The 25,124-nt window shown below is 37.9% G+C and overlaps 1 protein-coding gene across 2 annotated transcripts in view; it reads left to right on the top strand.

Moving 5' to 3' along the window:
• Positions 1–4,435: 4,435 nt before the first annotated feature.
• pcnx2 (pecanex 2) overlaps positions 4,436–25,124 on the top strand; it is a 33,169-nt gene continuing 12,480 nt past the window's right edge. For both annotated transcript variants that reach the window (XM_067420973.1, XM_067420974.1), the window contains exons 1-30: positions 4,436–4,870; positions 5,328–5,527; positions 5,731–5,845; positions 6,038–6,074; positions 7,485–8,552; positions 8,626–8,770; positions 9,563–9,705; positions 9,799–9,877; positions 9,967–10,102; positions 10,281–10,423; positions 10,525–10,678; positions 10,765–10,797; positions 10,880–11,051; positions 11,153–11,263; positions 11,406–11,497; positions 11,587–11,696; positions 11,780–11,879; positions 12,465–12,557; positions 12,712–12,862; positions 12,943–13,084; positions 15,681–15,858; positions 16,107–16,215; positions 16,641–16,770; positions 17,150–17,208; positions 20,774–20,989; positions 21,074–21,327; positions 21,747–21,980; positions 22,154–22,257; positions 23,628–23,772; positions 23,873–24,103. In XM_067420973.1, coding sequence (XP_067277074.1) covers positions 4,718–4,870; positions 5,328–5,527; positions 5,731–5,845; positions 6,038–6,074; positions 7,485–8,552; positions 8,626–8,770; positions 9,563–9,705; positions 9,799–9,877; positions 9,967–10,102; positions 10,281–10,423; positions 10,525–10,678; positions 10,765–10,797; positions 10,880–11,051; positions 11,153–11,263; positions 11,406–11,497; positions 11,587–11,696; positions 11,780–11,879; positions 12,465–12,557; positions 12,712–12,862; positions 12,943–13,084; positions 15,681–15,858; positions 16,107–16,215; positions 16,641–16,770; positions 17,150–17,208; positions 20,774–20,989; positions 21,074–21,327; positions 21,747–21,980; positions 22,154–22,257; positions 23,628–23,772; positions 23,873–24,103 — 5,037 coding nt within the window. In that variant the 5' untranslated portion in view covers positions 4,436–4,717. The remainder of the gene's footprint in view (positions 4,871–5,327; positions 5,528–5,730; positions 5,846–6,037; positions 6,075–7,484; positions 8,553–8,625; positions 8,771–9,562; positions 9,706–9,798; positions 9,878–9,966; positions 10,103–10,280; positions 10,424–10,524; positions 10,679–10,764; positions 10,798–10,879; positions 11,052–11,152; positions 11,264–11,405; positions 11,498–11,586; positions 11,697–11,779; positions 11,880–12,464; positions 12,558–12,711; positions 12,863–12,942; positions 13,085–15,680; positions 15,859–16,106; positions 16,216–16,640; positions 16,771–17,149; positions 17,209–20,773; positions 20,990–21,073; positions 21,328–21,746; positions 21,981–22,153; positions 22,258–23,627; positions 23,773–23,872; positions 24,104–25,124) is intronic.

Here is a 25,124-nt window from a genome sequence, read left to right on the forward strand (position 1 = left end):
GAAAAGGTGGAAATGGATTGGTTACATGAGTTCACGTGACACTATGCGTGAGCGCAAAACAAGTGGGAACTGCGAGCTTTTCTCTTTTTTTCTCTCGTTATTTTGCGATGTAAGATTTATAATCTGTTTGCCTAAATCAGTCTGCTCTACCCTACAGTTTACATGACGCTTATAAGAAAGATTATGTCTGATTGGCCGAGTTAAACAAACAGTATACAGCCCTAATATGAAACACTTATCAGATGACATCAACTGAGGAAGATACTAAACAAACATAAATAAAATTCCCATATATAGCCTAGCTTAAAGCACACAGAAAATCTTTAAATATTATTATGTCATGAGATATAAAGAGTACGCCTATAACTTTTATGTTTTTAATTCAGTGACTATGAAGAAAGGGAAAAGAACAAAGTAGGCTATATATATTTTTACATTAGCCTTAACATGCAGTCTACTGGTCAAGAGTTTAGAAACATTACTATTTTTAATGTTTTTGAAAAGAAGTCTCTTAAGCTCATCAAGCTTGCATTTATTTGATCAAAAATAGGCTACAGCAAAAAAATAAAATTAAAAAATATTGTGAAATATTAGGCTATTACAATTTAAAACCTATAAAATATTTATTTCTGTAATGCAAAGCTGAATTTGCATCAGCCATTACTCTTCAGTCTTCAGTCACATGCTCATCATTCTAATATGCTGATATTATCAGAAATCTTTTAACAAAACAAATCTGTATACTTTTTAAAACTACTTTAACATCCATAAAGTAGGCTATAATATAGCAATGTATACTGAACCCAAATGTTTGAACAGTATAGTGAATATTGTTACAAAATATTTATATTTTAAATAAATGTTGTGCTTTTTTTCCCTTCTTTTACATTTTTTTATTCATCAAAGAATTCAGGAAAAAGTTTCACAGGTTATAAAAAAATAAACAGCAAAAGTGGTTCTAACATTGCTAATAAATCAGCATATTAGAATTATATCTAAAGGATCACGTGACGCTGAAGACTGGAGTAATGGCTGATGACAATTCAGCGTTGCATCACAGATATACATGATAGAAATTATATTAAAATAGAAAACCATTATTTTAAATTGTAATACTATTTCACAATATTAATGTTTTTGCAGTATTTTTGATCAAAAAATGCAATATATAAACTTTAAGTCTGGCCTATAATCATATTGTGTATAGCTTCATATTACTTTGTTTTATAAAGGTCCTTCTCAAAAAAATAGCATATTGTGATACATTTCATTATTTTCCATAATGTAATGATAAAAAATAAACTTTCATATATTTTAGATTCATTGCACACCAACTGAAATATTTCAGCTCTTTTATTGTTTTAATACTGATGATTTTGGAATACAGCTCATGAAAACCCAAAATCTCAAAAAATTAGCATATTTCATCCGACCAATAAAAGAAAAGTGTTTTTAATACAAAAAAAGTCAACCTTCAAATAATTATGTTCAGTTATGCACTCAATACTTGGTCGGGAATCCTTTTGCAGAAATGACTGCTTCAATGCGGCGTGGCATGGAGGCAATCAGCCTGTGGCACTGCTGAGGTGTTATGGAGGCCCAGGACAACACATCCTCACACCCAACTCGTCACATATGGACGCTTGACCCGGACCTCTTGTCGTCACTTTTCAACGAACTGGGCGTACCTTTATCGTCAATTTTCGACGCGCTGGGTGCTCCATAGGCCTTTATCACAGCGGAATAGAATACCGGAAGTGCTCGTCGAAGCAGTGCATCGGATCTTCCGGTTTTGCTTGCAGAAGAATGGCGTCGGGATATCAGATGATCTCGTCTTTATTGACATTGCCCAAATTTGGCCAAGAAGACGTTGTTCGTTTAGTAAAGGAAAAAACATTTCAATGAGAAACCTTTGGCGTCATACACGCACTGGGAATGGGAATATTATCGTCATGGTGAAATTTATTTTTTGATTTATTTATTGAAATTATTTATTGGTTTATAATTTTGCCAGTATGACATGTTGGCGTGTGCTTCTCAATTAAATCAGCAAGCATAATTTCATATACATTTATTTTATTTACGCTATTTAGACACATTTTAACATGTAACCCAACCCCACCCCATCCCTAAACCTACCCATTTGTGTGAACAGGATATAAAACACAGGATATAACATACGACGAGTTGCATCCACGAGTTATTCAAAAAAGTTAAATAATCCAAGTTTTCCGAGGCCAAACGATTGATTTGCATGAAGAAAATCCCCAAAAGCGATCAGCATCTCTATCTGCCGAAGATCATGAACACATCAAATTTCAAATATTGCCGCCCGTACTTCAGATTTCATAGTGAAATTGCATTGGCTCTCATATGTCTTGTGACCAATTGCGTCATTACGTCAGCATTGATTGTAAAATGTCATTGGCTCTCCTGTGACTTGTGACCGATTTAATTATTTGAATGAGATACGAATGAGTTCGTTCACGGGGCACGGGATCATCATTTCAGTGATTAAAACATCAAGATCAACTCTGTTCTTCACATGAAGATATCGTATGACTTCAGAAGACTTGGAATGCAACATGAGCTAATACTTTTATACTGTTTTGGTCAGATTTTGCAATAAATACTTGTGACTGTACATTTATTTGCCTGGTATGTGTTTTATATTGTTAAGATGTGGGTAGGTTTAGGGTAGGAGTTGGGTTAGTTGCTCCAAAATATAAAAGTAGCCTTTAAATATTAATAAAATCATGTCTGCTTTTACAAACGCAAAGAATTAAATGCGTCTGTGTATGACGCCAAAGGTTTCTTATTGAAATGAATGGAGCACTCAGCGCGCCGAAAAATTACGATAAAGGTATGCCCAGTTCGTTGAAAAGTGACGACAAGGGGTCCGGGTCAAGCGTCCATATGTGACGAGTTGGGTGTCTCAGGATGCTTCGATAGCGGCCTTAAGCTCATCCAGAGTGTTAGGTCTTGCGTCTCTCAACTTTCTCTTCACAATATCCCACAGATTCTCTATGGGGTTCAGGTCAGGAGAGCTGGCAGGCCAATTGAGCACAGTAATACCATGGTCAGTAAACCATTTACCAGTGGTTTTGGCACTGTGAGCAGGTGCCAGGTCGTGCTGAAAAACGAAACCTTCATCTCCATAAAGCTTTTCAGCAGATGGAAGCATGAAGTGCTCCAAAATCTCCTGATAGCTAGCTGCATTGACCGTGCCCTTAATAAAACACAGTGGACCAACACCAGCAGCTGACATGGCACACCAGACAACCAGTACTTGAAACTGGACTTCAGGCATTTTGGCATTTCCTTTTCCCCAGTCTTCCCCCAGACTCTGGCAACTTGATTTCTGAATGACATGCACAATTTGAGCAACAGTCCAGTGCTGCTTCTCTGTAACCCAGGTCAGGCGCTTCTGCCGCTGTTTCTGGTTCAAAAGTGGCTTGACCTGGGGAATGCGGCACCTGTAGCCCATTTCCTGCACACGCCTGTGTACGGTGGCTCTGGATGTTTCTACTCCAGACTCAGTCCACTGCTTCAGCAGGTCCCCTTCACCAAGGTCTGGAATTGGTCCTTCTCCACAATCTTCCAGGGTCCCGTCACCTCTTCTCGTTGTGCAGCGTTTTTTGCCACACTTTTTCCTTCCCACAGACTTCCCACTGAGGTGCCTTAATACAACTCTGGGAACAGCCTATTCGTTCAGAAATTTCTTTCTGTGTCTTACCCTCTCGCTTGAGGGTGTCAATGATGGACTTCTGGACAGTAGTCAGGTCGGCAGTCTTACCCATGATTGCGGTTTTGAGTAATGAACCAAGCTGGGAGTTTTTAACAGCCTTAGGAATCTTTTGCAGGTGTTTAGAGTTAATTAGTTGATTCAGATGATTAGGTTAATAGCTAGTTTAGAGAACCTTTTCATGATATGCTATTTTTTTGAGACAGGAATTTGGGGTTTTCATGAGCTGTATGCCAAAATCATCAGTATTAAAACAATAAAAAAAAGTTAGAGTGCAATGAATCTAAAATATATGAAAGTTTAATTTTTATCATTACATTATGGAAAATAATGAACTTTATCACAATATGCACATTTTTTGAGAAGGACCTGTATATATATATATATATATATATATATATATATATATATATATATATATATATATATATATATATATATATATATGCCTATATTTATATATATATATATATATAGCTGTTGCTAATTGTGTTTTAAAAATTACATTTTTAATTTTATGTATAATCAATATTATAAATTTAGCTTGGCCTATTTCAATTTTTTTTTTTCAAAATGATCAGCTATGTTAAGTTGAAGATGCTGTCCCACATCTCAGTACAGTTGATCTTCCATGGCTCCTTTGCCTCACGGGGTGGGGGCGCATGACTCAGTGAGCAGCAAGCAGAGCATCGCTATGAATCAGTCCATTCCTCCCTTCTATCCGCTCATGTGAAGCAGGCGCAAGAGGATGCTGCTGGGAGCCTTTCACCGCACAAAACCAATGCTTTTATGCTGGGAAATAGGGAGCCAAGGCGTGGACGATGAAAAAGAAAAGTAAACGGCTTTAAGGGAGGATGTAGAGGCAGCTTGTGTAAATATGTAATCGCACGTCGGGGCAGCGAGTCGAGGACGGCAGCGGTGTGAATTCGCAGCTTGCAGCATGATATATTTGTAGCGACCATTATTGCAAATATGGGCTCTCAAGTCGTGCAAACGCTACGCCAAGGAGTCTGGGCTTCACTGACGGGTGGATGGTATCATGATCCAGACCAGAATAAATTCAACAATTCATGTCACCTGTATTTATGGATGTTTTTGCTTATGCTTCCATTATCTCTTCATTTGGTGAGTGAAACAATGTCGCAGGCCGCCGATAATATTGCGCTCTGCTAAAGCACTGAATAGCTGCAGAAACCTTTCACGAAATATGACTTGCATGGAAATTCGCGTTAAATGTTTTGAATATTGTATGAATTTTGGTGTTTATGCTCCTCGTAGCTGCTGGCAATGTCGCATTTTTCTTCTGCATAGCTTCCTGTACAGGTGATTAACGCATGGCAGCTTGTGTCAAAGCATTGTTGTGCATTTACAGTAGACAAAAAATAGAAATGGGCCTAGATATCGTGGTTTTGTTTCTGGTTAGGAAATTACAAAAATAAATATAGTTATTACTGTTATTTATTTAAAATAATAATAATACAAATTCAAAAATCGAAAATTATATTTTCGAGTTTATTTATCTATCTGTCTCAATTGGCTCCATAGATGTCATGGCTCTAATGTTTTCTTTTTTTTCCTTCAGGCTCTTCCACCCACCACTACTACCCTCAGTATCTACTGCACCTCAGTTACAGTTTTCTTCATTGTCATTAAGATGGTAAATTATCGCCTCCATCTGATGTTCGATCAGGGCGAGATTGTAGCCCAGAATAGTGTGCCTGACATCAGCAAAGGTGTAGACAAGAAAAGCAACGCATCTGATTCCTGTCTTCCATCTCTAAGGTAAGATCCAAAATCAGCTGTGCCATTTATTGATTTCATTATCGTTTTTGCAATATTATTTTCACAAATTATGTAAAAGGCAACATTTTGCCACCTGAAACAAAACATGTTTCTTGCCCTCAAAGTTCATAAACTCTACTGACAAAAGTGTTTTTAATATTTGTCTTGTAACCAGGCTAAAGTTTGAATTTTTTATTCCACAGGAAGAGCAGCACAGTTCCTGACAGTGTTGCCACATCAGTATTGACCAAAAACAGACTAAGTCCAGTAATACAGGTCACAGTGAAACAGACTGAAACAGACCCTGGACTGATTGGAGTGAGTAATATGTGCTATAATTATTTATACTTAAAATCATTTTTTTTTTTCAAGAAAATAGTTATTAGTATAACAGCAACACAATGCAAATCTTGCACAAATAAAAAATACAAACATCACAGTGGATAATGTTATGTATAAAGTTTTTATGTGTTTGAAATAATATCATTGTTTGTATCCAAAACTGTGAAGGAGTGTCCAAAATCTGAGGAGCTGAAAAACATAGATGGTATGTACCAGATTTTAATTATAGCACTGGCCTGGTTTCACTGCGGTGGAAGAGATCCTCACAATTCTGGAAACATGCTGTGCAGATACATCACTGTAAGTTTCAGTCACAGAGCCTAGCATATGAACTGAGGAATAACTTCACTACTCTCTAACTAGGCTCAGTTACACGTCACACTGAGTGTGACATCCTGCCGGGACTTCTCAAAAAGAGCTGTCAGACGACTTTGCTTGAACACAGCTTTACACTTGCGTTGCGAGGGTCTCTGACTGCATCTAAAACATTTCAGAATGTTTTATTGAATTTAATGAAATGTTTTTCCATGTAATATATTATATTTAAAGGGGTGGTTGCATGCATGCGATTTCACTTGACTTTCACTTTAACTTTAGCTAGTGTGTAATGTTGCTTCTTGAGCATAAACAGTATTTGCAAAGTTACAGCGCTGAAAGTTCAATGCAAACAGAGATATTGTCTTTTAAAGCTACACTGTGTGATATTTCCCCCCATTTAGCAGTGAAAAGGTATATGACCATCCAGTGAATAATAGTTTACATTCTCTTTACATTCGCCACGGTGCCATTGAGTGTTAAAACGCGAAAGGCGAAGCTTGAATTTACGGGTATGTCCCTCTTTGGCTAATGTACTTTTAAGATGGAGAGGCAACATGGCGACCAGCATTCGAACCCCTCACCCGTATTTATTTTCAATGGCATATTATAAACTTACAAGAATACTTTATTACTTGAAAGAAGTAAATAAACATTAATGAGCACATATATTTTTGAAAGAACTAAGTGTTTTTAGTGTTTAGCTTTAATGTTATGGTAGTTTATTGCCTGCAAAAACAGCCAGTTTGGATTACAACAAGCTTCTTCCCGGGTTGGTGACATCATAGACACTTGCTATTAACATAAACACCGCCCCATATGTGACTTCTGCCCGTAATGGTAAGGGGCGTGGCGTTTCCGGACAACCTGTGCTTGGCACTTCAGCCAATAAAAATACATCAAACTATATTTGGCCATCTAACCAATCGAAGACCATTGCGTTTTTCGGAGGGATGGGCTTCATAGAAGCAGGAAGCAAACAAGCCGTTCAAAGGACAGTGGAGACAGTGTTGTGGAATAAAGGTAAAATATAAGAAAAATATGACGTTTAAAAAAAAAAAGAAGTATTAAGATATGTTATACTGCGCCCCATAAACACAACCAAGCCTAGAAAAGAACACGGAACCACCCCTTTAAAAAAGGAATATAATCGAATAAAATACATAAACATTGTAGAGTAGGATTGATTAATTTTGGTTAAAGCAGTTTGTGACATCAACCAAGCTAATTCATTTTAAATCTATCATATGTCCATCTGAGATTTTAAACATGCTGTTTGTATACTGACTGACATTTACAGGTCAGAGTGATGCTGTCTGTAATGAACGATCTAGGCCAGATGCAGAGGACAGGCTCACCCCCGAGGATGTGTTCAGTCCCAACACTGACCAGTCTGCCCCACTCCTGCAGGGAGAGCAGATTCCTTCAGCCCACAGAGACACAGCTGATCATAATCTACCACCTTCCCCTGTGAACGAGGCAGACAGTTTAGAGGAGAAAGACAAACCCCCCACTGACCCTAACAACAATAATACCTCTCTAGACATTACACAAGAGGCAGACGATGGAGAAAGACCTGAGGAGAATTATTGCTCGGATGAAATCGCTGTGGTGCTGGTTGACAACTCAAATCCCTTGTCCCACCTGGACGAGAGTGATACGGTAAAGATCATTATTACAATGAGCTGTGATCCACAGACAGCGGCCGAGCTGGAGGAGTCTGTCAAACTGAGCATCTTAGAGTCAGCTCAGTCCCACCAGGGAGAATCCGACTGTCCTGTCAAAATTCCTGTCATCACCTTTGATTCACCTCACGAAGTAGAGGAACCCTCTGTTGATGAAGAGAAAGAAGATACGCGGATTCCAGGAGACAACTCGGTTCAGGAGAAGTCAGAGCATCAAGACAGTCTTCTTGCCAAAGAGCCAATCAGTTCTGACTCTGCTCAAGAATGCAAAGAAATTGAGAGCAATGAGCATGAGATACCCAACCTGAGCCCCCAACTGACCAATAACAGCTCTTCAGGCATTGATGTGAACTCCCATCCTTATGAAAACGACCCTCCTGAGCTTAAACTGGACGCTGATGGATTCTTGCAAATTCCATCAGCATATATGAGATGTACTCAGAGTGGAAGAACACATGCTAGGGGACTCAGTATCGACAGTGGACGAGATGCTGTCCTCATTAGCCATAGAGCTAAAGATAAGCTCAGTACAATGACCTCCTCTAAATCTGACCTAGAAGCCAAGGAGGGACAGATACCTAATGAGTCCAACTTTGTTGAGTTTGTGTCTTTGCTGGAGTCTATCAACAACACCAGATTTGGGGGTGATAATGAGTCTGAGGAGGAAAAGGAAGAGATAAATGGTGAGAGTTACTTATTAATGCATGAGACCGGATTTAATGTCTTTACTCAGATTAATGGTCTAACTCCTTTCAGAGCAAAGCATGATGGCGGAGAAGAACTCTGATGTGACAGAATCCACAGGACAACAACAGGAGTGTCCAAATCCCCCAAACAGTCTAGCTACAGATACAATGAAAACTATTCAAGGGACCCTCATTCCTATTGTCTCTCCAGAAAGGTGGGTATATGCCATATATATATATATATATATATATATATATATATATATATATATATATATATATATATATATATATATATATATATATATATATATATATATATATATATATATATATATATATAAATATGATACATGTGTGATATATATATATCACACACACACAATAACGTTCAAAAGTTTTGGCTTGGTCAGTATACTTTTTTTAAAGACAATTATATTTTTACTCAGCAAGGATGCCTTATGGAGACCTTAAAGGGACATGGTGATCTGGAAAAAAAAATTGATGAAAAATTATATGCTTTTGTGTTCTCTTGCAAAACTTTTTGTTGTGGACATAATATGAGTTAGGAAGAAAAACTAAAATATAAAGCAGCACAACTGGTTTTTAACAATTATGATATTAAGAAATGTTTCTTGAGCAACAAATAAGTATATTAGAATGATATCTGAAGGATCGTGTGACACTGAAGACTGGAGTAATGGTTGATGACAATTCAGCTTTGCCAGGAATAAAACAGGAATAAATAAAACAGGAATAAATTACATTTTAAATATATTAAATATATTGAAATCAAATAAATGCAACCTTGAAGAGAGCTTTCAAAAACATAAAATCTTACAGACATCAGACTTTTGAATGGTAGTTTGTGTGTACCCTCATTGAAATCGAGTTTTTATAAACTTACTGTACTATAAAAAACACCCAACTGAATTCCAGGGATGTCAGATTAAAACCCCACTCCATGTGAAAAAAATGACATTTGGGTGCATTTTATGTCTTAATAGTCCGCAGACAGATAAGGAGAGGGACCCTGATTATGATTCTCTGCCCTCACAAACATCCCAATCCGAGAGCTCTATGCTTCAGGTCATCTGCAGACCAGAGGCTACATCCAAAGAGGAGGCTTACACTTTTCACACTGTTCACAGTGAGTACAGAGGGCAGACTGAAATTACAGAAAAAATGTTGTGTACTATGTACAATGTCATATAGATGCTTTTAACATGCACAATATATACAGGAGAGAGACCTCGGAAACTGTACAATGAAAGAGCTCTAAACTTACCCCTTGGTGCCGAGCTCATCACCGGCAACATATGGTACGGTATCCTATCTCTTTTACAATCACAATAGTAAGTGAAACAAAAAAAACACCTGTTATAGATTTATTTTACCATCTTTTCATCAGTGATCTCCTCTCCACATCCTCTAACTCTGAGTGCCAGGACGGGTTGGTGGGAGGACCCTCTGAATGCCCATTCCAGCGACGCATCCTTCCTACTCGCCGACTCCGGCCCAGGAGAACCCATCCAGAAATCTTCCAGGTGTTGAATCTCTCTTTCCACATGTTAAGCTTCCTCTCACACAAACAACAGTATAAACAAAACACATAGAAACCATGGATGATTGGTGGTTTTGGTTAAAATACAGAATTTTAACCAAAAATTTAATTCAGCCATCATTTTCTTACCATTTGAGTGCTTGAGTATTTCTCATACACAGGAGGAAGACTCTTTAGATGAATCATCTGAGACATCAACCCAAGAGAAACCCTCAAGAAAGCTGTACTACAAACTAAAGGTTTTTCCTGGGAAATGGGTGAACATATTGTATGATCGGCTAACGTTGTTGGCATTGTTTGACAGGTGAGTGTGCCAGTGAAGGTGTCGGGAGTCGGGACCTTTTTTAAACATTGCTGTGCTATTCAAATACCATAAGCACAGAAAGATGCTAATTGTTTTTGCAGGAACAAGGATATGACTGAGAACATGGTGGCTGTATTCTTAGCTTTCTTGGTGGCTTTTCTGGGGTTTGTGCTTCTGAATGAGGGCTGCTTCAAAGACATTTGGGTCTTTCAGTTCTGCCTGGTCATTGCTAGCTGTCAGTATTCCTTACTGAAGGTACCGCATTCCTCATTTTATAGCCTGTCTTTGCTGAAAAGGAATCTACTGCTAGGCTGCCTGCTAAAGCCTCTTATGTTTTATAGAGTGTTCAGCCAGATGCAGCTTCACCTACTCATGTGAGTGTACTAGAGAAGCATTCGAGAAGATTTCATATCCTTATTGTGTTTAACAGGATGAAAAAAGCTGTCTTTTTTACAGGGCCATAATCAAATTGTCATCTACAGTCGTGCTGCATATTTCTGTATGTTCTGTGGCCTTATTTGGATTTTGGAGATAGTGTTGAGAAGACCAGACCTCCCTGTGTCCACCATCTATGGCATCACAATAGTAACTTCAGACGCCCTTCAGTATATGCAAGACATTTTAGTTGGTATGTTGTACATCGTTGAAACATATGTTTAAAACATTATAGATGTTAATTGTTGCACTGTCATTTTAAATTTGATGTGTATGTTGATCTGATCTTTTCAGGGTTTACATACTGCTTTCCGGTAACGTTTCTTCTGGGACTTTTTCCACAAATCAACACCTTTGTTATATACTTTTTAGAACAAATCGACATGCATTTTTTTGGAGGTACAGGTCCGTATCAATTATAAATATTTTTTGTATTATGTACATGAAGATTACATATATGTACATATTATATGTAGATTAAATGTAGACAATTAGAAATGATTACAAGTGAATTTGGAGGAAACTAGTGTTTCTTTTTTCTGTTTAGCTGCAACTGGACTCCCATCTGCAGTGTACTGTATAGTACGAAGTCTAATAGCGCTGTCTTTACTCTACGGATTCTGTCTTGGCGCTTTGAAGGTACGATGTGTTGGGAATGGGAAAAGTATTTTTGAATGCAATACAAGATATATCATAAATTTGTGATGGCAATGGCATCTTCTGTGTAGGAGCCTTGGGATGAACAGCATATTCCAGCACTTTTCTCTGGTTTCTGTGCCCTGCTAGTGGTCCTGTCCTATCATCTTAGTCGACAAAGCAGTGATCCAACAGTGTTATTGTAAGAACATTGTGCAGTTTCCACAGATCAGTTGGTTGAGAACATTTTGAACTAAAAAAACATTTGTTTGTTTTTGATCTTAGCTCATTGATAAAGTCCAAGCTGATGCCGTCTCTTGGACATGGTGAAGAGGAGGAGGAGGAGAGCATAGACCCTCTTCCTGAGAAACTCAAAGGCTCAGTGGTGGGTGCTTTTGATTTATTTAGATAATTTAAAAAAAATGCTCTCATTTCACTTCATTTCACAATCATTTCATCAACAAGAGTAATCAGGTGTACACTACCGTTCAAAAGTTTGCGGGCCGATACGATTTTTCAAAATGCTTTTTAAAGTTCTTATTCATTTAATTTAAAATACAGTAAATTGTGAAATATAGTTACAATTTAAATAACTTTTTCTATATAATTTTTTTTTAATGCAATTTTTTAGAAGCCATTACTGTCACATAGATCCTTCAGAAATCATACTAATGCTGATTTGCTGCTCAAGAATCCTTTCTTAATATCGTCAATGTTGAAAACAGTTCTACTTAATATTTTTTTGTAAAAAAACATGATACATTTTTGTTCTGGATTTTTTGATAAAGAATAAAGTTCAAAAGAACAATGTTTATTTTAAACTGTTGTAACATTGCAAATGTCTTAACTGTCATTTTTTATCAGTTTAATGCATCCTTGCTTGTAGTATTTGCATCTATGTATGGATCCATGTATTAATGTATTAATCTAGATGTATTACTTAAAATACATATATTATTTTATGTTGCAGAAAGAGATTTTACTGTCAGATTTGGTTATCTGTATTCTCGCTTCGGTTTTGACCTTTGCAATTACTGCCAGCACGGTTTTCCTGTCTCTAAGGGTGAGTTTCTCTTACTTTTAAACTTTTTATACACGTCATCTTAAAAATCATAAACAAATCTAAACTATAATAGAGAGACAAGAGTCAACGATTACATGCTCAATGCCGTTTGCGGTCTACAGGTCAATTAACGCTTTGTTTTTGTCACATACAGCCATTTGTGTCCATAGTGCTGTATGCATTAGCAGCCACTGTGGGCTTTGTCACGCACTATATCATCCCTCAGTTACGGAAACACCATCCCTGGCTGTGGATCTCTCATCCTGTGCTGAAGAGTAAGGAATACTCACAGTTTGAACCCAGAGGTCAGTAACTTCACACCTCTAATGTATCTACCGTCATTGACATTCATATGAATATTAATGTTAGTATACTATCTTTTCAGAGGATGCTCACTTGATGTGGTTTGAGCGTCTCTATGTGGGGCTGTTGAGTTTTGAGAAGTATATTGTCTACCCAGCCATTGTCCTCAGTGCACTTACCAACGATGGCTTCGCCCTCAGCCATCGTAAGAAACTAGGAATACAGTAAGCACCCTTACTTAATTCTTATTGACAATTTAAAACAGATATGATTTTTATTTATTTTATTTTTTACTTGCAATCCCATAATTTATTTTTAAACTAAATGTTTTGCTTTTATAAACAGTATATCTCCTCTGTTCAACCAAGACTATAATTTTTTTTTACATCAGAAAAACAATAAAAACTGTAAAAGTGTGAAGAATTATTACAATTTAAACAAAATTCCTGTGATGCAAAGCAGCCATTACGCCAGTCTTAATTGTCACATGATCCTTCAAAAATCATTCTAATATTCAGATTTGGTGCTCAATGTTGAAGACAGTTGTTCTGCTTAAAGTGTAACTTAGCTGATTTTCAACCCACATTGTATTGTTAAAGTTTCGGTAGTATATGTAAATTAACAATGTTTACTCATTCTCCGTGTTCCCTGGAGAGAGAAATTAATGTGTTTTTTTTTGTCAGCAAAAGTCTGCTGTTTTGCCACTTTGATAGCTCTGGGTTTTGTGAAAACTACAGATTATACTTCCTAATTTTTGTATCTCGTATTGTCGGATCAACAGGTTAATAACAGAACAGTTATTGTTTGGGTAGGTTTATCACTGAAAATTGTAATCGCACTTTGTCTACTCTTTAAAGGGGGGGTGAAACACTCAGTTTCCGTCAATCTCATGTCAATCTTGAGAATCTATAGAGTAGTATTGCATCCTTCATATCTACGAAAAGTCTTTAGTTTTATTATATTTATAAAAGAAATATGGGCTGTACTGAGTTTTTCCGGAAAAAACCGAGCGCCTGGAGGCGTATCGTGTGGGCGGAGCTAAAGAATGACGAGCGCGCAAAGCAGTGATGTCCTCAAGCGTGGAGGAGCCCATGGCTATCTCAGCTAATAGATATATGATCCAGAATCATTCGGAGGCTGAAATAAATTGAACAGGAGAAACAGCAACAGCAGGACGTCCGTCTCTGTGGTATGTACTGTATTTAGTGGTCTGTCAACATTTGTGTGTCTTTACTCGCAGTTTATGAGGACATGATTCGGTTTATGGACTATTGTATGCGACTAAACCTTAGCAGTAGCAAGCAAAACGGTTTTGCACGCCAGACTAGTGTAACGTTATACAGAGAACAGCAATGGAGTAACCGTTAGCGCATTTGAATGACAAAGCACGCGATCGTGTCGTTTACTGATGTTTAATCACGTGACGATAGCCAACAGCACAGACATTTGAAGCAGTTTTACTCACCGGCTGCTTCCAAAGCAGGACCGAACCTTTATCGCTGGGACCGCTCCGTCAAAAACACACTTCTTTGGTATGATTTGGTAAAGTCCTGACAGCAGTGACCGTGGAGATCCACTTTGCGACGTGACTGAAGCGATGTTGTGAAGCTTCCCGTCATTTCTGCGTTCAAATCGGTTCAAATGCAGTGCTGCCTTCACGGAATGCTGTGCTGAAGCGTTGAAGTCGCTTGATGTCACCCGTAGGAATAAAGTGGAGCGCGGCGCGGAGTGTTTATGGGCGTGCATTTCCTCTCTTGCTCTAGTCACATGCACGCGCGCGTACCCTACCGGGAGAAGAGCCCATACAGCCCATACAAAGACCTTCTGCTCTATTAATGTCAAGCCGAGCCATACTCGAAAAAAACTCTCCGAAACTTGTGAGAAGCCGGAAGGAGTATTTTTGACACAGAAATACTCCATCAAACGTCCAACATTAGTTTTTGAAACTTTGTCTATGTTTAGGATGGGAATCCAAGTCTTTAACAGTGTAAAAAGCTCAGGATGCATGAAACAGCATTTGGGAGTGGGAGTGGCCTTGGATGGCGACATGCTTTATAGGTGTTTTTTTTACCTATTTGTTTTACCTATTTTTTACCTATTAAGTTTTTTTAACCTATTTGGCAAAAGGGAAGACAGCAGCATTTGTTCTGTTTTCCCTAAACTGATAGCACTGTTTGTCAGCAGTGAGTAATAGTTTTTGTGTAATAGTTTTTGATAAATAATAAGTTCAAGTGAACAGCATAACATTATAAATATTTTATACTGTCGCTTTTGATTAATTTAATGTATCCTTGCAGCATAAAATATGCGATTTCTTTCAAAGAAAATGTGACTATTGTATGTGTGTGTGTGTGTGTGTGTGTGTGTGTCCATGTCCATGATAATACTAAGACACTTTTCTTGAGCAGCAAATGAAGGCCACCGTACATGTGGCACTGAAGACAGGAGTAATGGCTGATGAAAATTCATTTAAATAAATGTAGTATAATAGAAAATTAGTTATAGAAATATTTTTTTTTGTATTATTGATCAAGTAAATGCAACCTTGGTGAGCAGAAGAGACATCTTTCAAAAAAAAAAAACACATTAAATATAGTTTGATTGTGTATTAAACACAATAATTGTATATATTCACACACACGCACATACTCACAGATGTATAGAAGCAGTGTTGGTAGAGTACCTTTTTCTGATCATTGTGGTGGTGTTAGCAGAAGTTAGCATCAGACCTGTGTCAGAGCCACCTGATTAGTGTTTGCTGTGCTTGGCTGTATGCTGCCTCTGCACCTGAGTGGCTCAGGTGTCTGTGTCTCGCTCCAGCTGTGATGTCTTGTTGATGACAGTTGCTGGGATGAAGCTCCTTCGTGCCTCCTTCTGCAATCCCAGCTACCAGTTCCTCACGCTCATCTTCACCATCATCTTCTTTGAGTTTGACTGCAGCAGTGCCTCTGAAACATTCCTGCTCAACTTCTTCCTCATGTCTATCATCTTCAACAAGGTCAGTGCTATATGGGTTAGATGGACATCAGTGCATTGAAACGCTCTTCATTTGCAAAGTAAAAAACATTCCCTACCCTTTGCGTTAATTTAGTATTCATTTTCCATCTTAGATAAAAATGACATGTCATTTGTGTCAGACTATTTCTGAAATAGCTCTCAGCAGTACATTTAGTCACTACCGGTAGTCCCAAAATAATTGCCTTTGTTGTCTTGCTGTCTTACAACATCTCTTTCTTTTCTCTACAGCTTTGGGATCTTCTCCACAAGCTGCACTTCATCCTGGTGTATATCGCCCCCTGGCAGATAGCATGGGGTAGTGCATTTCATGCATTTGCACAACCCTTTGCTGTACCTCATATCCTTTAAATCTGTCCAGCTTGGTATTGGTTTGTTCAGACCTAGTATTATGTTAACCTCTAATTTTAATATTCTTAAGCCATGGACCCCCCCAAATATAATGATCCCCTTACGAAGGACCCACTTCCTAAAATACTGTAAAAGCAACTATACATTTATATATTCATATGTATAAAAACCCATTTATGCTATGAAAACACTGCAAATATTTTTGTCAACAAAATTTAATAATTTATGATTAATCTCAGGATTTCCAAAGCAGAATGAAATGTTAATAATGTGAAATTTATTCTGAAATTATAAGTGTTATTCTGTGTCAGGTAGTTTGAAAAGGCTTTAAAGGATAATTGTAATACAATTAAAGCATCATGCATCCAAATGCAGCGCAAATGGTTTTTTTTTTCCCTTGACGGAGCAGCTCAGATTCTGCCATGCTGCTTGTGCAGACGTTAATCACGACGGTCTTCTACACGCCACTCAGCCCTTTTCTCGGGAGCGCTATTTTTATCACCTCTTATCCACGGCCTGTAAAATTCTGGGAGAGGAACTACAAGTAAGTTGCCTGTTATTCCACACAGATTAAATATGCATGTAGCTTCAGAGTGATGTAATGCACTGGCAGTGCAGGTTTCTGTCTTCAAGGGCACTTGAAAGAACAAGTTCATATTTCATTGATTTGAAAACAGCTGTTGATGCAATGTACTTCCTTCATGGTTGATGGGCTTTATCTGGAGTCCAACAGCCTGTAGTAGCAGAGAAAAAGCTCCACAATGCTTAATTATTGATGTGGTTTCCAACCACAAATGCGATGGAACAGAATGTTTCTGTTGTTGATATTAAACTTGAATGGCGGCGCAGGCATCAGATTAAATTGGGTTTTTGTCATGACTGTGAATATTTATATTCATGAACATTTCATTCGACATTTTCAGCACCAAACGAATTGACAATTCCAACAGCCGGCTGGTGTCTCAGGTCGACAAAGAGACTGGTAAATATTGTCTTTATCTATTCATGTCATATCAAACTTAAAACACAGTCAATTGCTGTGTTAAAATGTATCAAAAATGTTTTCTTTTCTGTTCAAGAAATAATTCATCCCAAAAACACAAACCACCATGTTGTTCCAGACTTGAATTCATTATTTTTAAGCAAATTACTTGTGGTGTCAAGCTCCAAACCAACACCAAAAGTGCAGTAAAATTGTTATACAAGACTTGTACACTAAGTCTTCTAAACAATTTATTGCAGTGGTTCTCATATTTTTGACTCCAAGGCCCCCCTTTGTCTAAAACAGGATTCAAAGGTCGTCCAATCTAAAAATATGTTGTAAATTTCATTATCTTTTAGTATGTTAATTAAGAATACGACTTACAGCACTATGATTGAGAACCACTGATTTATTATATTTTATACTTGTATATTTTACAAGTTTAATATACATTTACCGGCCACTTTATTAGGTATGGCTCCCAATGGCTTGTGAAGCAGCGTTTTGTGCATGAAAGCACCTCATGAAACTGATTTCGGACGGACTTCTAAGGCAGTGTAACAGTTCAATGATCTACAGCAAAATACAGAGAGCTTTGGTGAGAACTAAACACATATTTAAAGGGTTAGTTCACCCAAAAATGAAAATTATGTCATTAATGACTATAAGATATAAAGTCAGCAGCGTCACTGCGGAGTCGCGAATGCAGATTGAAAACAGATCCGGAAGAGAAGAAAATCCTGAATAAAGTCATAGTTTGTTATTTTTTGACCAAAATGTATTTTCAATGCTTCAAAAAATTCGAACTAACCCTCTGATGTCACATATGGTCTACTTTGATGATGTTTTTATTACCTTTATGGTCCGTCTTGACATGGACAGTTTACTGTACGTACATTTTCAATGGAGGGAAAGAAAGCTCTCGGAGTAAATATAAAATATATCAAACTGTTTTACGGGTGTGGAACGACATACAGTCTTGTTCAAAATAATAGCAGTACAATGTGACTAACCAGAATAATCAAGGTTTTTCGTATATTTTTTTTATTGCTACGTGGCAAACAAGTTACCAGTAGGTTCAGTAGATTCTCAGAAAACAAACAAGACCCAGCATTCATGATATGCACGCTCTTAAGGCTGTGCAATGGGGCAATTAGTTGAATTAGTTGAAAGGGGTGTGTTCAAAAAAATAGCAGTGTGGCATTCAATCACTGAGGTCATCAATTTTGTGAAGAAACAGGTGTGAATCAGGTGGCCCCTATTTAAGGATGAAGCCAACACTTGTTGAACATGCATTTGAAAGCTGAGGAAAATGGGTCGTTCAAGACATTGTTCAGAAGAACAGCGTACTTTGATTAAAAAGTTGATTAGAGAGGGGAAAACCTATAAAGAGGTGCAAAAAATGATAGGCTGTTCAGCTAAAATGATCTCCAATGCCTTAAAATGGAGAGCAAAACCAGAGAGACGTGGAAGAAAACGGAAGACAACCATCAAAATGGATAGAAGAATAACCAGAATGGCAAAGGCTCAGCCAATGATCACCTCCAGGATGATCAAAGACAGTCTGGAGTTACCTGTAAGTACTGTGACAGTTAGAAGACGTCTGTGTGAAGCTAATCTATTTTCAAGAATCCCCCGCAAAGTCCCTCTGTTAAAAAAAAGGCATGTGCAGAAGAGGTTACAATCCAAAGAACACATCAACTGGCCTAAAGAGAAATGGAGGAACATTTTGTGGACTGATGAGAGTAAAATTGTTCTTTTTGGGTCCAAGGGCCACAGGCAGTTTGTGAGACGACCCCCAAACTCTGAATTCAAGCCACAGTACACAGTGAAGACAGTGAAGCATGGAGGTGCAAGCATCATGATATGGGCATGTTTCTCCTACTATGGTGTTGGGCCTATTTATCGCATACCAGGGATCATGGATCAGTTTGCATATGTTAAAATACTTGAAGAGGTCATGTTGCCCTATGCTGAAGAGGACATGCCCTTGAAACGGTTGTTTCAACAAGACAATGACCCAAAACACACTAGTAAATGGGCAAAGTCTTGGTTCCAAAACAACAAAATTAATGTTATGGAGTGGCCAGCCCAATCTCCAGACCTTAATCCAATTGAGAACTTGTGGGGTGATATCAAAAATGCTGTTTCTGAAGCAAAACCAAGAAATGTGAATGAATTGTGGAATGTTGTTAAAGAATCATGGAGTGGAATAACAGCTGAGAGGTGCCACAAGTTGGTTGACTCCATGCCACACAGATGTCAAGCAGTTTTAAAAAACTGAGGTCATACAACTAAATATTAGTTTAGTGATTCACAGGATTGCTAAATCCCAGAAAAAAAAAAATGTTTGTACAAAATAGTTTTGAGTTTGTACAGTCAAAGGTAGACACTGCTATTTTTTTGAACACACCCCTTTCAACTAATTCAACTAATTGCCCCATTGCACAGCCTTAAGAGCGTGCATATCATGAATGCTGGGTCTTGTTTGTTTTCTGAGAATCTACTGAACCTACTGGTAACTTGTTTGCCACGTAGCAATAAAAAATATACTAAAAACCTTGATTATTCTGGTTGGTCACATTGTACTGCTATTATTTTGAACAAGACCGTATGAGTCATCTATGACATAATGACATAATTTGCATTTTTGAGTGAACTAACCCTTTAATTACTACATTAGTAATTTCTCGCAAGAAATGACACCAGAAATGGAAAATATTGGTAAGAAAACAAAAACTTTCGGACACCATCTTTTTTCCCCCAGTTCATCTATCACTGAATGGAAAGCGCAGGATTGTGGGATATCAAAGGCGTAAAGTGAAGGATGCATGTATGCTGCCTTCAAAAAAAAAAAAAATAAAAAAAAATAACGATCATATGAAGGCATCTCAGGAGACAGGAAGCAAACATATTCGGACGTGGCTTGATGCCTTCCTGCCTTTAAATGTGCCCTCCAAAGGCAACATTTTCCAGGTTTCAGACGCAGCCCACGTCTGCATGCTTAAAGTTGCTTCCATGCGAGTGCCGGATTAGATATTTTGCATTAATGAGCAGTTGAACAGTTGTACCTTATAAAGTGGACGGTGAGTGTATGGTGTGATGTTTGAGTAGTTTATTTAAAAACAAAATTTGTTATTCACTGAATAACTGTGTCCACTTATAGCTCTCAAATAAAATCTGTGATCTTGGTCACAATGGTGTCAAATGCCGCTGACACAACTTTCGTAGTCTGTTTAAAGTAAAAGTGCATTGCATTGATGTTCTTTTGGATTCTGACGGACCAGTCACTTTCATTATATTGAAAAGAATGACCAGAATATTCTCCAGAAAATTTACCATGGACGACAGAAAAGTCATACAAAGTAAAAGACATCCACATTTTCCTTTTTTGAGTGAACTCGCTCTTTAGAATTTGATTTTATAATGCATGAAGGTTCATGACAATTTTCAGTATGTCAGGCTTGTTTTAGGATGCAATGTCTCTAACTGTTGCTAAAGACACAATGGTGTCCCCTTACATTTTTAAATAAAAATGTTGAGAGATGATATGCTCACCATGTAGGCTGTGATGACAACAACCTCAACTCAATTTTCTATGAGTACCTGACGCGCTCCTTGCAGCATTCTTTATGTGGAGACCTGATGTTGGGCCGCTGGGGGAATTACTGTGCTGGAGATTGCTTCATCCTGGCTTCTGACTACCTTAATGCACTTGTTCACCTCATCGAGGTCGGCAACGGTCTGGTCACCTTCCAGCTACGAGGCCTGGAGTTCAGGGGTAAGTGGTGTTAATGCTATATTGTCATATTGTTGTCAATGTTCCGTCTCCTCACTCATTTCTTTCTCTTTCTCGTTTCCTCAGGTACTTACTGTCAGCAGCGGGAGGTGGAGGCCATTACAGAAGGTGTAGAGGAGGATGATTCTTGCTGCTGCTGTGAGCCAGGTCATTTGCCCCATGTGCTGTCATGCAATGCTGCTTTCAATTTACGTTGGCTGGCCTGGGAGGTGACCACTACTAAGTATCTGCTGGAGGGCTACAGCATTAGTGAAAACAACGCTGCCACCATGCTTCAAGTTTATGACTTGCGCAAGCTGCTCATCACTTACTACCTTAAGGTACTAGCAACACTGTTGTGTGACCTTTTTATATTAGAAGAGAGTTGTAATAGTACTATACGGTTCCAATTCACATTTCTCTGTTTCCACAACTCTGTTTCCTTAATGGATTAATTAACAGTTCTTTTAGTACTATTAATAAATATATATATATATATATTTTTGTGGGGGGATAAATGCAATTGCACTGCCAAATAATGAGGTAACATTTAAAACAATTCTTGCAAAAGGTGTTTACTTTTTAAATTATTTTTTAGAGGCATAACTACTGCACATGTTTAAAATGATCTACTTAAATTTCATATTCTACATTTCCTCAACATATGAAGTAGCTACAATGTTCTAGATTTGCTATTTTTTTGCTAAAGTAACATCGGCGACACTCACATCCCTACATGTTCAATGATTTCTATCTTTAGAGTATCATCTACTACCTGGTGATCAACCCCAAGCTGCAGATATGGATTAAAGACCAGTCCATGCATGAAGTCCTGCAGTCTTACACTAAATGGCATCACATTGAGAAGGATCCGGCTGTGTTCAGCATGAAGATTGATGAAGACTATGTCCACTGTCTGCAGGGGGTCACCAGGGCCAGCTACTGTAACGTCTACCTGGAATGGATTCAATACTGTGCCAACAAACTAGAGGAGGTGAGGAGTTACAAATGGCATCTATAAGAGTGAGTGAAAGCTGATGCACTAAAGGAAGTCTTTGAGAATGCAATAAAAAACATTTTAAAATGGTGCACGTACCTTCGTATTCTTTGCATTTCCACAATGTTAAGGTGATCTAAACTTGAATCTTTTTTTGTTTTGGTTCTCAGCCAGTGGACAGTGATGAAGATTCTCCCTTGGTTACCCTGTGTTTCGCTTTATCTGTGCTTGGACGGAGATCCCTGAGCACGGCAGCACATAACAGATCCAACAGGTACACTTCCAACATTAGCGTTGTGCACGTAAATTTTGTTTTTAGTGTATTTCTGTGTCAGAATTACAGTGCCACACACTACGCTGGCACTTATACTACTTCATTTTGAGTTGGTTTCAGCGGTTTCGTGTGTACACAGATATTTCTTGAGATGAGGAAAAAAAAGATTGGATAGGGAAAGCTCTGGCTTTATGTGGATGTGGCCTAAGACAAATGAACATGAGACAGGATGAAAACAATTGAAAGATCAACTAGACAGACAGTGATGAGTTGTTCGAGACATTTAAAGGGGTCATATAATGCCATTTTTGTACAAGTTAATATGATTTTTTAGTGTCTAAAACTTTGTAATATACTTTAATTAAAAATTCTCATTAGTATTGTAAGAAAACACTAATTTTACCTGGTCAAAACCAGCTCTGTTTTCACCAAGCCATTTCAGTGCATACGGCTTTAAATGATAAATGACCTCAGCCCTCTGTTCTGTGGGCCGGCACGAGGTGTTGCCATTGACAACAGTAGAGGTGAAAGAATGGCGACGAGAGTCTCTGAGGACAGATCTGTGGAACTTTATTAGTTTGAACCGGAGTCGGACCCAGGACAAGATGACAGCACCAACGAAATTTGAGAATTAAGGCTAAACAGGACGTTTCTGAATGGTTGGTTAACCTAATGTCACTTTGATCTGTCTTTATATACTGGCAGGGTAACGTTAGCGTAGTGAAATACAAATGCTAACATAAGTTAACTGATGTGTTTAACGTTACTGAGGTAGTTAATTGACAGATTGATGTTACACCTAATGCCAATAAAAACCTTTTTTTTCTGTTAATGTCGGTTTGTCAGTGATGCGTAACGTTATCTATCTAACGTTATTTATTTATTTTGACAGTAACAGACACCATTATAAACCATCTACAAAATTAAGCCTAGCTAACCAGCGTACACAGTTTGTAATAACACAATAACCATAACGCGTTGTTCATTATAAACATGGGATTTAGAACAATTCTAAGTCTCTGTGAAATTTTAACATTTTTAAAAACGATTTTCTTCCCTATTGTTATGTATATCCGAGTGAAACGTCTTTTCAAACATTTTCATCTGGGAATTGATTGGATTGTTGTGGTTTGCTTTTGCTGTGATCTCATGAGAGTGACAGGTTGGCTCGCCCTCGTGCCGGTTTAACATGTCATCAGAAAAGAGAGGAGCTGCATGAGGGAGGGGAAGTCATTTAAATGAAAGATTATGAAAGCACATTTTAAATAAATAATGATGTGCACAGATAAATCTTTTATAATAAATACTGCAATGTCTAAAAAAATAGGCCAATTTGGATTTCAAGTTGACTTTAATGGTTTCCTCTACAGTCTGGAGTCATTCCTCTATGGCTTCAACACACTGTTCAAAGGTGACTTTCGCATTGCCCCAAAGGATGAATGGGTATTTGCTGACATGGACATGCTGCAGACGGTTGTGGCCCCAGCCGTGAGAATGAGTCTGAAACTCCACCAGGTGAAATTACTGAATTTTTGGGGGGATATTTCACAAGACGACTAACTAAACACAACCTATTTGCATTTTGGTATAACCTCAAATATTTCACATTATACAGGACCACTTCACGAGCCTGGAGGAGACTGAGGAGCCTGCCGTGCTTTACGAGGCCATAACCAGCTACAGAACCAGTCTAGTGATATGTCATGAGAGCGATCCCGCCTGGCGAAGAGCAGTATTGTCCAGCCGAGACACACTTCTCACGCTTCGTCACATGGTGGATGAAGGCGCAGATGAGTATAAGATCATCATGCTCTACAAACGACATCTCAGCTTCAAAGTTATAAAGGCAAGAGAGCAAAAACTATACAATATACATACCGGTATATACAATACCTCCTGTGATGCAAAGCAGATTTTTCAGCAGCCATTACTCCAGTCTTCAATTTCACATGATCCTTCAAATATCATTCTAATATGCTGATTTATTATCAATGTTGGAAACGGAGTTAAATTGATAAAAAATTTACAGTAAAGATTTATGTTGTTAGAAAAGATTTCTATTTTGAGTAAATGTTGTTCTTTTAAAATCGTCATGAAATCAAAATTGACCCTCTTTACTTTGTTAGTACATATTACAGAGTGAAGAATTCATCCAAGTTAATACACTGAAAAAAATGTGTCACGGTAATCTTTAAAGGTGCACTAGAATTAAAAATTAATTAACCTTGCCATAGTGAAATAATAAGAGTTCAGTACATGGACATCACATACTGTGAGTCTCAAACACCATTACCTTCTACTTCTAATGTAAATCTTGTGCATGAAAAACACCACGCAAAAATAAGTGATTCTCAACATAATGCCAACCTGTGACACAATCGCTGGGGATCATTAATATGTACGCCCCCAACATTTGCAAATGTCCGAACATGTTCATTGTCAGGCGGAACTGACGGAGCCGATTCATCCAGACTGCAGGTAAACAAGCGACAGCCGAGGATAGCAAATTTCAACAGTAATGGTTGATGTTTATTAAAATCGGATCCCCCAACAATTTAATTCAAAATCGTTCATTTGTTCAGCCCATTTCAAGCAAGCTTCGCTCAGCGTCTTAAACTGAAGAAAGGGGCAATTACAATATTCAATATACAATATTACAATTATATATATACAAAACTCGAACAAAATCACTGGTTTTGGTTTTGTCGGAGGGAAAGAGGAGCGTTCGTGCTTGCGATTGCCAGATTTTCAGTAATTTAAATCCCCCAATCAGAGCTTTTCTGTAAAAAGAACACATATACCATCCAGTGTTTTACCTAAAAATGTACAATCTGGCAACCATATGCACACAAGCTCTCTCGCATGCG

The sequence above is a fragment of the Pseudorasbora parva genome, chromosome 17 (assembly GCF_024679245.1).
Source record: "Pseudorasbora parva isolate DD20220531a chromosome 17, ASM2467924v1, whole genome shotgun sequence".
NCBI lineage: Eukaryota > Metazoa > Chordata > Actinopteri > Cypriniformes > Gobionidae > Pseudorasbora > Pseudorasbora parva.